The sequence below is a fragment of the Anoplopoma fimbria genome, chromosome 3, assembly GCF_027596085.1.
Source record: "Anoplopoma fimbria isolate UVic2021 breed Golden Eagle Sablefish chromosome 3, Afim_UVic_2022, whole genome shotgun sequence".
Classification (NCBI taxonomy): domain Eukaryota; kingdom Metazoa; phylum Chordata; class Actinopteri; order Perciformes; family Anoplopomatidae; genus Anoplopoma; species Anoplopoma fimbria.
In genome coordinates this window covers 10,666,347-10,680,921 of record NC_072451.1, presented here as the reverse complement: position 1 = coordinate 10,680,921, position 14,575 = coordinate 10,666,347, and the positions used below count along the sequence as shown (strand labels likewise).

Sequence of the window (14,575 nt, the reverse complement as noted above, 5' to 3'; positions counted from 1 at the left end):
GATCTTTGTTAGAAAAAAATCAAACCATAATCATTTAAATATGTTTTTGAAAGAAAATAACAATAATTATGGCAATAACTATCATTCCCTCTACTATCGCTTATCATATCGCAATTGCATCATCAGTCAAATGATCGCAATAAGTCTTTTTTCAAAATCTTTCAGCCTTAACAATTGCAGTATACTATCCTCCTGAGCCAAAAGAAGATATTGCAGATCTGAACTGCATCTTTTGATTTGAATAATTTATAGATATAGATTTATAAAGTTGCTTTTAAATGTTGAAAGCTGAACCTAATTCATCCCCTTGGGCTCTGAGACATTATAAATTGCTTGATTAATTGCTAAAAGTAATCTACAGATTTATTAGTGATGAAATGAAATGGGTGGAGAAACCGGAGAGCTTTCAGGAGCTTTCAGTCTGTTTTATAAAAGATCTGAATGTTTCATTGTCACCATTATGTCAGCCCATGTCCATGGGAATGTCCTTGTAGGGAAGTAGAACGGAGGCTTAATGCAGGCTTTTGTGAGGCTGTTTTGGACGGACAGAAAATATAAGCTTGCTTTTGTTGTTTCTGCGTGAAGCTGGCATCAAAACATTTAGTATCTCTGTGTCTCCATCCTCCTCGTCCTGGTTTCATTCTCCATCAGAAGAAGCAGTTGGAAAGCAACCAAACTGCAGCCTCCCCCTCCCTCTCCCTCTCTCTCCTCCAGCTGGGGAGGAGGCAGCCATTCCGGATGCACCGACTTGTTGTTCATGCACCGACCGCGACAAGCTGACGTTTGAACGTCGACGGCTTTGTTCTGCACGAGTGTGCTGGGTCTGCTCAAGTCACACCAAGGAAAAAAATATATTTGCAATGATTTGGGGAAATGCAGCCTCGCTGTGCTGCACTCCCCCCTCCAGGCAGCGAGAAAGCTATTTCCTCTGCAAAAGGTACTTGGCAAACAAATAAAGACGAGGGAAATGCGGGGAGAAAGAGAGAACCCAGCTGTTCCTGCTGAAAGCTGGTCCGTTCTGGTTTTTACTTCTGCAAATCCTGTCTTCAAGCTTTGGGATTTACAGGCAGGCTAAACACTCTCTGGCCAGGTCCATCGATCGTCCTCTAATGCTCATCTGAAAGCAAGTCAGGTTTTACATGACTTTTTTTTCTTCACTCTGCTACTCCAGCATCCTTTTCTTTTTCAACCTCTTATAAAGCCTTTTCATCCCTTAAATTTCGCCTTAAGTAGCTTTTGAAAAAAAAAATTCTGCACTGCTTGACAGCTACACACATTATATTCTGTATCTGTTCGTTCCATGATGGCTAAATAATCCAAAACAAACATGTATTTAAGGTGCAGGTGAAAATACTCTTGTTTCCCCAAATATATATATATATATAGACATACTTTGTAATTAAGGCTTTTACAATATTCACACATGCAGACTCAAAGTTGTTTTTCTCATGATCCTGCAGATTGTGGCATGTTAGTCATTAAGCATGTCATTTACATAGTCAACTGTGATTGGGCAGCTAATTGCTTTGGCTGCCACTATACTGCAAGATAACGTAGGTTATTTCCAGAGTTTTTCTTTTTTAATTCCAGGTAGCTCCTTAAAGACATGAATAGAGAGAGTTGGGAATCTTTTGACCATGACAATCAGCGTTTTGTCTTTTCTGTTTCCTGAAGCAATCAAAATGATCACGATTGGTCATCTCTAGGTTGTTGTTCCCACATGTCAAGAGACATTTGCGTAGTTGAAAAGTTAAACCTTTCTCTAGTTGCACAGGCTGCAGCGCTGGATGACCATTGAGTCTTCAGATGTGGAGGATGGTGCCAGGATTTTGTTTCAAGGTTCAATTCAAATAAAAAATAGCCACCCTGTCCAGCTCTGGTGATGGTGAGGGTGAAGCCTTAAAGGATGCATAAGGAAGTCAAAGCAGCCAGTTGAGGTGGTTTGATCAGGACGCCTCCTGGACTTGTCTTCTAGGAGGAGACCCTGTAGGTTACATCTGGGGTCTCTTGCTTAGCCTTCTGGGGCTGCTTTTTATGGTTTGGCCCCTCAGTTTAAATTAATCTTAATGTATCTAGAAATTCTAGGACAAAGGCAACTGGTCTTGCTTGATATTCTTGAAGACATTTTGAGTCCCATTAAAAAGACTTCTAAATGTCTAGCGGACTGATGGTGGAGTCTCAGACATTTTAAGGTTCCCTGTGGAGTTTTGACTAGTAGCGCTATGGAAAACATTATTTATGAAAGGGTCCATGTTTTTTTTTGCACATGCCTGCGCACAAGTTTGCCTCTGCACCTGGGTGATGCGATAAAGAGGTCCAACCACTGGTCCAAACAGTGGTTTCACACTATTATAGTGATTTACAGGTGGCGGTTATGTGCCAGAGTACACAGCAGTGTGCCAATAAAGCGAGACACCTTCAAGGGTCTAGAGCCTTCCAACTTTGAAACTCTAAATAGTAAATAGCATTGGAATATAGATTTGCTATAATTCTTCTATCAGCAATTTCTCAAACCCCTTTCACAATAAAAGCAGGTCTTCTTTCTTCCTGTTTCCCAGTTGCTGTCTGTCTTTTTTTGGCAGTTTACCTTTAGTCTCTCTGAAGGCTGGAAGCGCTCCAGTGTTCTTTATCATATTTGAATGATTGAGAATCTTCACAGATGGAAATGTAAGTCCTACTGTATCCAATTATATTTTAAACAAAAGTATGCTTTTGACATTGTGTCAACAGTCAGTAGGAAGGGCCTGTTTCACCATGAAGCCCCCAAAAAGACATGGTTTTCCCAGTTTGGTTTGGAAGAAGTTGATCCAACACCTGTGGAATAACGCTTAATTTGCCATCACTGGTTGGATGATTCAAACCAATGGCAACATCTTTTATGGCACATCTGGAAATATTCAAAATTACTTTGCATACATTCCAAATAACCTTTAATGAAATTTAGCCTCCCATGTAGGATCTGCGTTGTATCTTGACAACAACCTTTCGTAACATAAATGACAATATGAGAACATGAACCCACCAGGAATTCAGCAAGGATGTATAAGCATGCAGGGCACTGATCGGTTTCATCATTTCCACTCAGTCTGACGCCGTCTCCGTCTCTCTCTCTCGCTCTCTCTCTCTCTCTCTCTCTTAGTGAGCTTCATGGACTGCGGTAGAGGAAAGGTGTGGTTCCAGGTTGACAATTCGTCTGACTTCAGGGTGAGTGAGGATGGTGCGATCCACACCCTGCGGCGCCTCAGCCTGGTGGGAAGTGGAAAAGTTGTGGAGGTGGTCTACGCCAGAGACCCAGAGTCCAAACAGGTCTGGAAGACCAGAGTGCACCTCCGCGTCCATCCAAATGGCCACAGCGCAGGACCTGAACAGGTAAAGCAGCAACAGCAGTACAGAGCTGTTTCCATGTAGACCCACATGCAGATTAACAAGTAAAAAATACAAAATTGTTAATTTTCTATTAAAACACATCTAAATATTGAAAAGTGGAACGTCAGGAGCCACTTGTGCCATTTTGCTTCTTTTTGTCAAAATGTGTTCTCCACCAGTAGAGGACTTGTGGGACCCTGTGAACCATCTGTCATACTTCAAACACATTCTTGAAAAGGTCAACGTTGAAATATTTGTTCATATTCCAAAATCCTGTTGATATCCAAGTCTTCATAATGTTTACAGTAGGTGTGTTCCTCCTTCTTTTCTTTGGGCAAACATCTCTACTTGAGTTTTGCAAACCTTTGGTTAATTCTGAATGAGCTGTATAAATTCCTAAAGATACTCCTAAAACAACAATATCAACATATCCCACATGACTTAATCGGAAAATGCTCCATTCTGTTAAAAAAACCTAATCCAGAATACCCAAACAGATTATGATGTTTACATGAATCATTTCAAATTTGTAATATTGTCATATTCAAAATAGTAGTTGAATATGATTTTGTATCTGAGTGAATATACAGTACACACAGATATACTGTCTCTAGTGAATATACAGTACACACAGTTCTACTAGTGAATATACAGTACACACAGATATACTACTGTCTCTAGTGAATATACAGTACACACAGATATACTGTCTCTAGTGAATATACAGTACACACAGTTCTACTGTCTCTAGTGAATATACAGTACACACAGATATACTGTCTCTAGTGAATATACAGTACACACAGTTCTACTGTCTCTAGTGAATATACAGTACACACAGATATACTGTCTCTAGTGAATATACAGTACACACAGATCTACTGTTTCTAGTGAATATACAGTACACACAGATCTACTGTCTCTACTGTCTCTAGTGAATATACAGTACACACAGATCTACTGTCTCTAGTGAATATACAGTACACACAGATCTACTGTCTCTAGTGAATATACAGTACACACAGATCTACTGTCTCTAGTGAATATACAGTGAATATGAATATACAGTACACACAGATCTACTGTCTCTAGTGAATATACATATATCTGTCTTTGAGTCATTAGATATTTGAATAATGGTGAGTTCATTTAGGCCTAGAGAACCTGAGTCTGAGGACGCCATCATGTGTGAAGCCTTTCTGAGCGCGAGAGCTGTAACTTTTGACGAGCAGAATCATTAAACCCCCCCCCCGAGACTTCAGTAATGTGTAATGTTGGATGAACTATGTGCAGATATAAAATCGGCTTTTCCAGCCCAGCAGGAGTCTGAGGTTGGCCAAGCGCTGATTGCAGAGACAAAGTGAGTCAAACAGCCATCTGCTAGTTTGTTTCATGTTCCACGGCGATAATAAGGCCCTCTGCATGTATTTAGACGGGATGCTGGTCTCCATTGGCTGTTCCTCTAAACGCGGCCCAGAAATAGCCGGCCGCCATATGCTTTAGCTGCTCTCTGCTTCGCCCGCCGCCCGTCAGCGAGGAGGAGGATCCCTGAGAGTGAAAGAAGCTGTCAGCAATCCTTCATGAGGAGAACTGGTGAGGAGCAGCAGCCATGGCGGTTAACAGCCAGTCATTTGCCAGGGGAGCAGTGTCAGCACTGTGCCCTTCAACTGAGAGGAGCGACCAGGGCTGTTATCAAAAGAGAGCGAGGCGTGAGACAAACAGGCATCATATTTACAGCCCACCAAGCTCCAAATGTCAGTGAAATCAGTCTCTGCTTGACAGATCAGACCGGGTCACCGTATAATTTCGCCTTAGATATATGAAGTGTTGAGCAGTGCTGTCTTTGCGGTTACCAAATCCTCCTTTACTTCTTTCAACACATCATATTTAAGTTAGAGGCCTCTCTGTTATTTTTTTTTTTTTATCTGCTTTTGTTTTAGTTTACTGTGGCTACAAACTCCCATTGATTTCATTCTTTAAATCTTTCTAGTTCTTCTATTTTGCAATTTTGATTACTGTTAACTCTCTCTCATTGAAACCCAATATTTCATGCACACTATTTTATTATTTTAAAATATTTTTCAGCATCTCACTGATGGACATTCCCTTTCCTGGCAGGCTTCAAATGTAAAAGGTCTTGCAAGAAGTGATGCAGTTTGTGGACTGTAGCTTAAAAACAATCTAAATATACTAATTGTGCCATGTGAGACGTTATGAAAAAGGTCATTTTGATGAAGGAAAAAAAGAGATAAAATTTACACCGCAGAGAAATAAAAGGAAACATCAACTAATTTGTTTGAGATCAATATTTAGATATGCATACGGTGAAAAAGGTGTATATTCCTGGCTGACAAGCTCTTAACAGTAGAGTCACAGTCAGGAACAGATACTATAACAACAGATATACACATGAATGAACTGGGTCAAATCACTCTGAATGCCCTACATGACCTTTGAGCCTCTCTGACACACACTCGTATGAGGCAAAGTCTGTCTCTGAAATCATCCACTCTTGTATTTGTGTGCAGTTGTATTGTTCCCGTGGCGTCACATCGATGGACATCTTGTGAAATTAGCTTTAAAATGATCCAACCTAAAAACCCAGCATGGTGTTCCATACTTTTTTCAGAAGTAGCTAGCAGCAGTAGCTCCAAAAGTTGCTAAATCTGGCAAGAAAGTCGGCAACCCTGAGAGTCCGACCCTCCAGGCCTCCCTCCAAAGTGACTCCCCCAAAATGATCATCATGAACATAAACAAACAAGGATTTATTATTCATTTTGTATTTATCGATTGCTGTCGGGGTGTAAAGATAATTTCAACAAATGTAACCAAAAAAACTTACCAACCCTGGCTTTAACTAAATAAAACTATGATAAAATATTTTAATCACAAAAAGAGTCCAGCCCCCTTTACTGTTTGCCTTTACTCTGCTGATTGGAAATGGGTTTTTTTTGTTTTTACTTTTTGTTTGTGTTTTTTATCATTTACATGATTACCTCTTTTGTGATGACTCAGATCTCAGATGTATTTTTTTAGAATTGATTCTATAAATTAAATTAGGTAATGATGCACAATAGGATATTCATTGTATTTAATAAATGCAATTTAATCTAATCAAACACTTTCATAACCTAGTTGAAATTCTCCCCCAAGGTCAGGGGCTGATCTCTGGGATGGCCCAGTAAATGAGAAGCTCTTCCCTTATCATCCTCTGTGGACCCTGCGGTGTAGCTGCTCACTGACCAGTCATGCAGATCCGTGGCTGCATAGTACACACATACACACACTCAGACACACACACACACACACAGGTGGTGGTCATTTATCAGTCGGACTATAATGGGAGCATTAATCCAAGCCAGTGGAATGAGGTCAGAAATACCCTGAGTCACCAAGCCTTCCCAGCAGGCTGGCTCTGCAACTCAGCTGTGTGTGTGTGTGTGTGTGTGTGTGTGTGTGTGTGTGTGTGTGTGTGTGTGTGTGTGTGTGTGTGTGTGTGTGTGTGTGTGTGTGTGTGTGTGTGTGTGTGTGTGTGTGTGTGTGTGTGTGTGTGTGTGTGTGCGTGTGTGTAGCCCAGTTCACAATGCTTGTTTACTGTCTCTGCAGGTGAGGCCCAGTGATGCAACACAGACTCGGCGGGTACCAGAGATCTTGTTTCCGTGGCGCAGTGTGGTTGTCAGGGGCGATGGATCTCTGAGGCGGGTGAAGAGGGACTGGGTCATTCCGCCTATCAACGTCCCTGAGAACTCGCGAGGACAGTTCCCCGAGGACCTAGTCAGAGTAAGACACACACACACACACACACACACACACACACACACACACACATACACATACACAACAAGTCTGTCTTACTGTAGCTTGCTGAAATAAGCACATTCATTCCGAGGGAAATACAATGAGCTCCACATAGAAGCAGAGAGCATTAAAGGCACATACACGCTCAACCCTAACTGTAATTAAAACAGACAGTCACAACAAGATAAAGCTAATCGAATGCGCAGGAGACGAGGGGGATGTCGTCAGTCTGCTTTTAAATGTTAACAGCAAGGCGGAGCTGATGCAGTCTGACAGAATATTCCATCAGCTGGGAGCACAGAAACAAAACAGCAGCTTCTCCAACTTTGCATTTAAGCCTTGTAACACCCAAAAGGTCTGCTCCAGATGACCTCAGAGGTCTAAGAAGTCAGAGACGTACTGCGGAGCAAAAGACGATGCTGGAACTTTTAAGACAAAAGACATGTTTTCTCTCTTTTAAAAAACCCCAGAAGACGTCAGTGAGCGGTTGAACAGTGAGCGATACATTGCAATAAGCAACTGCAGATAAAAGCATGAACTACTTTCCATCCAGCTGTGACAAGAAGCCTCTTACTTTAGATACATTAAAATTCAGTTTGAAATTGCTGACACGGCCTGGGAGGTAGGGTCGCCATTAGTAACTACACTGTGTGCTACTTTACAGGGACCTTGAAGACAAACAGAGCAATATCTTTTGTAACTCAGGCTTACATTCTGCTATAATCCATTATGTATGCCATCAATGCACTCAACTAGTGATTTAATGTGACTCAGGCTTCCATGGGACAGGAGTGCATAGTTCATCAAAGTGCATCAAACGCTGTGTTTTTAGATGATGATGTAACATTAATAAACTGAAACAGTAGACCGAGAATGGAGCCCTGGGGGACTCCACATATGATGTTATACTCTCAGGCATTAAGTTTTTAAGAGATTGACAAATATGATGTAACCAAGCAAGTACTGACTTATACAAACAAACCCGTTCTTAGGCTTTCCTTGAGAGCTACAGAGCCTCCTCACTGAGTGTGACTAGAAAGATACACCCAGTAGACTGCAGATCTCTGCCAGGTGTGTCTGCAACAACCACTGCTGTAATATTTGATGGAGTACATACAACTCACAACTGACCCCCATCTAGACTTGCATGACGTCAACAGATGCACTCTCATTTTAGTCTTTGCAGCTGTCCGCACCAGCTCCATGCAGCTGAACTGCAGTTCACTATGCAACGCTACATGTTGACTGTGTGACACTTCCTCTGATCTGAAACTGTCCGTTCCCTTAGCTCTTAGCTCTGTTAGCTGTGTTTAAGCCCGCCCTAAAGAATACCCTACTTTATGGTCTATTTGACTCTAAATGGACCATAGTTTACTAAATGAACATCATGCTGTATTGAAGAAGACTTGAAACTAGAGATTGAGACCATAAACTCATGTTTACAATGTTTACTGATGAATGGAATTTCATTCTGGACCTTGGGGAGCAGTATATGTAACAAATTGATCTAAGCAACTAGCTTTTTAAAACTGTTTGTTTATTTGTTGCACTTTAGAAAGCCATCATTCCTGTAAATTGACATTATATGGCAAGTTTTACTTGACTGAAAAAAGTTCAATGCTTTGTACTATCTATGACTGCTTTGAAAATGAGAGATTATAATATATCCCTCACAGCTCGTCCTTCTCGATACACATCACTAATACTGGACTTTAAACCAGTGAAGCATTAATGAGGACAATGTCGGTTAGCTAACCAATCCTCTTCCTCCTGGATACGTTTTAGATAAATTGTGAATGTGAATTATGTAAACATGGTTGTGTTTGTGTCGAGCCCCGTCTCTCCAGCGCCGACTCTCTCTTCTTTGCTGTGATCACACGGACAGCGTGCGGGATGTTAACGGTGCACCAGACGTCGCAGTTTATTTTTGACTTCAGCTCAAATCACATTTTCCGTACTCCTAAAGCGGCAGCAGCCTCGAGCCTTTTGCTGAATGTTGCATGTGCGAGCCTAAAGTCAGACAGACGTACGAGACACATCCAGGTCAAACTCAGAAAGTCTAGCTTCACTTGTTTATTATTATATTTTTACCTTCTAAACAGGCAGCCATGCTTACTGACAAGAAATATCCCCCAAAATACACAGCAGTGGATGTAGCAGACAACACAAAGACGTGAAATGTTTATTTTGTGCAGGGACTTTCACAAAGACTCTACTACTTCTCATTAACCACATTCTTTGTTCCTGCTCCTCCCTGTGTATAGTAAACTAATTGTAAATACTTTTCCTCCCCCGTCTCTCTGTGCTTTAGATCCGCTCAGACCGGGATAAGAATCGGTTGCTGCGGTACAGCGTGACGGGCCCCGGGGCCGACCAGCCTCCGACCAGCATCTTCATCATCAACCCAATCTCAGGCCAGCTGTCCGTCACCAAGCCTCTGGACAGAGAGCACATCTCCAACTTCCATGTAAGACTCTTCACACCGTCACAGCTGAGGTCATCGTCTCAGTCCGGGTTCATTTTTACTTACAGACAACTTCACATTGCTTTTCTTTTTTCAGTTTTCCTTACGGTGCGTTAACACCATATGCAAATACTCTTATTAGTTTAAGTGTTTCAGCTTGAGCAAGACATTTTCATGATGCTGTATCTGAAAAGCCTTTCATTGTGAGATTCCCCTCCTGTCGTCGCTGACCTCTAAACATTGTTGAATCAGAAATGAATGAAAAATGAATGCTTTAGAGCTCTACGATAGTACCCCATATATGTGTATGAATGTATGTGTAGAAAACCAAATACAGAGTGTCTATGGTACAAACAATAACCCTGCTGCCATATTTATGCCCTGATGACGTTATTTTGTGTCTTGATGAAGCAGCTACAATGTAAGCATAGCCCAGTACCAATAGATCCAAACTCCATTCAGAAACCAATTTTACAGTTGTTTGCTTGTCATCTTGACCACAAGCACGACAAAGCATGAAATCTAACTTGTGACAAATAACCATCATTATCTAGTTATGTCTGCATCCATTTAATCTCTTACTTATTAAATCACTGCAGAATCTGTTTATTTGAAGTTCATACCGTTGAAGTAAGCGACGTGTGACTTGCTAGATACAGTGAATACAGCCAGGTGAAAGCATGACAGCATTTGGTCTTCTGATATATCATGGGCTTCCACAACATGGTCAAAGCAGCCATAGTGGATATTTAGGCCATGGTTGATGAAACGTGGTTGGTTTGTAGCCGGAGGTAAGCCCCTCCTCCTCATGCACAACAAAAATTAAACTCTTCCTTAAAATGTTGAAAGTTGATCCTAAATGGGTTCAACTATGACTTTTAAAAACTGGATTTAAATCACACAGAATGTAATGTAACACCAAACCATAACACATTGTATTTACTGATTTACCTCCTGCTTCACTTGACGGCTGAATCTGCTCTCAGTCTGCCTCACCCCCTCAGTCGCATATCATCCCCCCGTTTTTTAATTTTCCTCCTTGCTGTCACCCTCTGCTGGATATGTTCTCCCTCATGCACAGAGATGAAGAGGAAATTAATTTTTATTTTTTTTAAAGACTCATGGTGCTTGCTCACTATATCTAAAGTCAAAAAGACCTCTGAGAGCAGAGTCTAACCTTTTGATCTGTAGGTATGCACACACACACGACTCACACGGGGGAGTGGAAATCTGGAGTCACAGCGGGGTGATTTGCATTTAAGCTGTCTGATGAATATTCATGTGAATGGGATGTAGTTGTCAGAGCCGGGAGCTGAGATGTTTATTCATGAGGGAGACCTTGGCTCTTTGAGAGACTCGTACCGATGCCACGTACGCTGTGAAATACGACTTATCGAGGGGTCCAAGGCTGATCAATAGCTACATTCAGCATCTTTGACCGTCTTATGCTAAATAAATACATTACGCAAGCCTGCTGTTTTAATTGGGAACACCAAAGTCGGTTATAAAAAAAAAAGATTATCCATTTCCAAAGTGACATTATGTTCATTGAAGTTGTATAAAACGCGGGAATGTTCTAAGACATGTTTTCATTTCTCTGTAACAATTGTTCTCTTTGCAGTAGTTTACATGGGTTGAATATTCCAGTCTGAGCTGAATTTAAAGGCTAAAAATGGTTTAGATTATATTCTATTTTGTGGCTTTCATACCTGTGAGGTCAGCTCACATCACGTCCTGAGGAACAAACAAGTAAAGGAGTTCTTAAGGATGACGCACACGCTCTGAAGGGGCTCCTACTTCCTGAATAGCTATTTGCAGCTACATATTGATTACAATATCTTTACCCACAACTCACCATCCATTTGTTGGATTACCACAAAGCCAAGAAACCCAGATCTTGAACTATTGGTGTCATTTGGACTCAGAGACAGCAGTGTAGTGAGCGGGTGGGGGAGCCTCGGTATAGTCATCTGCTGAGATCTGACATCCCTGACCCCCCCTGCTTCTTTCAATAAAATGCAAATGGAAAGCAGACACTTGGTCTGGTCTCGACTCCATCCATGAGCGTCTTGAATAACCATTTTGACAAGCTGTCTTTTTGCTGCCTCGCTAGTAGCATAGCTCGCTTATATGCTGATGGGCGACTCCTCATTGGAACGGTCACACACGTTTACGTATTTATGCCCCAGCAAGTGAAGTGAAGTCGTATGTGGATTGAAAATGCAAAGTACATTTACACTTGTTGTTCGATGTGGTCACAATGCGTCACTAACCCTTCCCAAGGTGGTTTGGCTGATTGGACCACAATCCATCCTCTGTCCCTGGGTCTACCACTTTAATCATGTAGTCCATCTTGTTGGAAGGAATCTCTTTTCTCCACTTGTGATACCGTTTGACAAAACAGTTTAAAGCAGTAACCGTGTGTGTGTCTGTGTGTACAGCTGCGAGCCCACGCGGTGGACCTGAATGGGAATCAGGTGGAGAACCCCATCGACATCGTCATCAACGTCATCGACCAGAACGACAACAGACCAGAGTTCACACACACCATCTTCAATGGCTCTGTACCGGAGGGATCCAAGCCTGGTAAACACACACACACATTAACACACACACACACACACACACTCACACAGATAAACATGCTTGTTGTGGATTGATTCCCTCTCCACTGACATATCTGTGTTGACCCGCTGTGTGTTTCTCTTGTAGGATCCTTCGTGATGACGGTGACATCCGTGGATAAGGATGATCCCAAAACCGCTAATGGGATGCTGCGATACAAGATCCTCTCCCAGAATCCCCAGAGCCCCTCCACCAACATGTTCACCATTAACAACAAGACGGGTGACATCATCACCGTGGCAGCAGGTCTCGATCGGGAGGTGTGTGTGTGTGTGTGTTTGGGTGGACATTTTGTAAGGCTCATCCCTAAACCCACATGGAGCAGCTGCTTCTCAGCCATGTGGATGTCTGTCCAGCCTGCAGTATCTCCCGCAGTGGAACGACAGCTTGTGGCTTCTTTTCTTCCATCAGTAGATCCTACAGAATGTTCTGTCATGCTGTTTGCATGCCGGCATGCAACGGTTGTTTTGAAGGACTTTGTTCATCGGTTCCAAAATCCATATGCCTCTTACTATTTGAAAGTAGTTGTGTAAGTCTAAGGGGTTATCAAATACATCTTAAAAAATGTCAACACACAATTAAAAACACATTAATTGTGTCTCTATATCCATTAAACATTGCTCCCACTAATCCTCGAGAAATAATTCCTTCATCTTTTTGTGATCGTCTTAGAAAAGGGATCATAAGCCTAAGTCTATTTTTTATAGGTGTAAAATATTATAGTATAGATTTTTTTTGCCATGGAAATTAAGATTTTCCTATTATTATTTTTTGGATTGATATCTTTATTTTCATGTCATACATATAACATGCCCAACCGTCATGGGTTACAAAAAACAAAAATACAGCTGCAGTGGACACACATTTTATCAAGTTTCCTTTAATTACAAAATTACAGGTTACTTCAGAGCTTGATCTTAAACAAAAAATGATGCTTTCTCTGCCAGGCCTGGCAATTAAAATATGCTACAATAAAAGGTTCCTTTCCTGAAACACAACTCAAGATTTTTTTAATAGTCATTGAGCCAAGATAAATAACCAAAGATGAAAGACTTTTACTAAAGAATTAAACCTAGCGGCCTCTAGGGCTAATGGTAATGTACCTCAGTGGTTTAAGTTATGCCTCACAAAGTTCTGCCCTGTAGTTGTTCTTTATGAGACACTAAGCCTGTAACTTTTGTTTACGCCATACATCAACAGACCATTTTTCTCTATGCATGAGGAACAGTTTGGTCCTATTCTCCTGACTATCACAAGTAACAAGTAACCTGTTCTGGAAAATGAACGACATAGTGTTCTTATTAAACAGAGATTACAAACCCTTAGCCCAGGGATGGCCATGCAAAAATATATTTTATTAAATTAAAGTATTAAAATCTGTGTGCAGAACCCCTGTTAAATCTAGCAGTCATTAACTCTCTGAACACTGTAGTTAAGCAGACCTGATGGTGAGTGAGTCATCAGCTGTAATGGTGCTTTGACAGAAAGACATTTCACTTCTGTCAAAGGTCTTTAATTACATTGATATCCAACTCTTTTTTTCTATTTGTGTTCCAATGTTCAATCCATGCCTTGTTTGATGTAGTTTGAAGTATTGGTTCAGCTGTTGACTCTCTTTGCTTCCTGTTTCCAGAAAGTCACCCAGTACACCCTGATCATCCAGGCTACGGACATGGAGGGGAACCCCACCTATGGCCTGTCCAACACTGCCACCACTATCATCAGGATCACCGACGTCAACGACAACCCGCCTGAATTCACCACCGACACGGTAGGTCCACACACACTCACACACACAGAGGGAGTGTATAACGGGGCGAGGCGCTGTTCTCCTAAACAGCACTGACGCTTTGATTGGCTGCGGCAGATGGCAAAGGAGTGAAACGCCAATGAAACGTCCAATATGTTTAAGTTGGACAGGAAGAAGCAGTGTTTGTGGGAAACGTGGTCTTTATTCTGGGAAACAGAAGCAATCATCTCCACTTTGGACTCATTTGTTGGTGACACATTGTTGCAGGGCGCTGACGGGTCCGTCTTTTTGTCCGCCTTTCAGTTTTTCGGGGAGGTCCATGAGAACAGGGTGAATGTGATCGTGGCCAACCTGACTGTGACGGACAAAGACCAGCCACACACATCGGCCTGGAGCGCCGTGTACCGCATCATCGCCGGAGACCCCAACGGACGCTTCTCCATCCCCACCGACCACACCACCAACGAAGGCCTGCTCACTGTGGTCAAGGTGGGATTTTGTCTCCCCAACACACAAACACACAAACACACACACACACACACACACACATACACAGGAATGGACGTATAATG

The 14,575-nt window shown here is 41.9% G+C and overlaps 1 protein-coding gene across 1 annotated transcript in view; it reads left to right on the top strand.

Moving 5' to 3' along the window:
• Positions 1–14,575, top strand: part of LOC129111926 (cadherin-2-like) — an 89,634-nt gene that overhangs the window by 42,855 nt on the left and 32,204 nt on the right. The window contains exons 3-9 of the mRNA XM_054624091.1: positions 3,140–3,369; positions 6,973–7,146; positions 9,476–9,631; positions 12,070–12,214; positions 12,341–12,513; positions 13,887–14,024; positions 14,307–14,492. Of these exons, the coding sequence (XP_054480066.1) occupies positions 3,140–3,369; positions 6,973–7,146; positions 9,476–9,631; positions 12,070–12,214; positions 12,341–12,513; positions 13,887–14,024; positions 14,307–14,492 (1,202 nt within the window). The remainder of the gene's footprint in view (positions 1–3,139; positions 3,370–6,972; positions 7,147–9,475; positions 9,632–12,069; positions 12,215–12,340; positions 12,514–13,886; positions 14,025–14,306; positions 14,493–14,575) is intronic.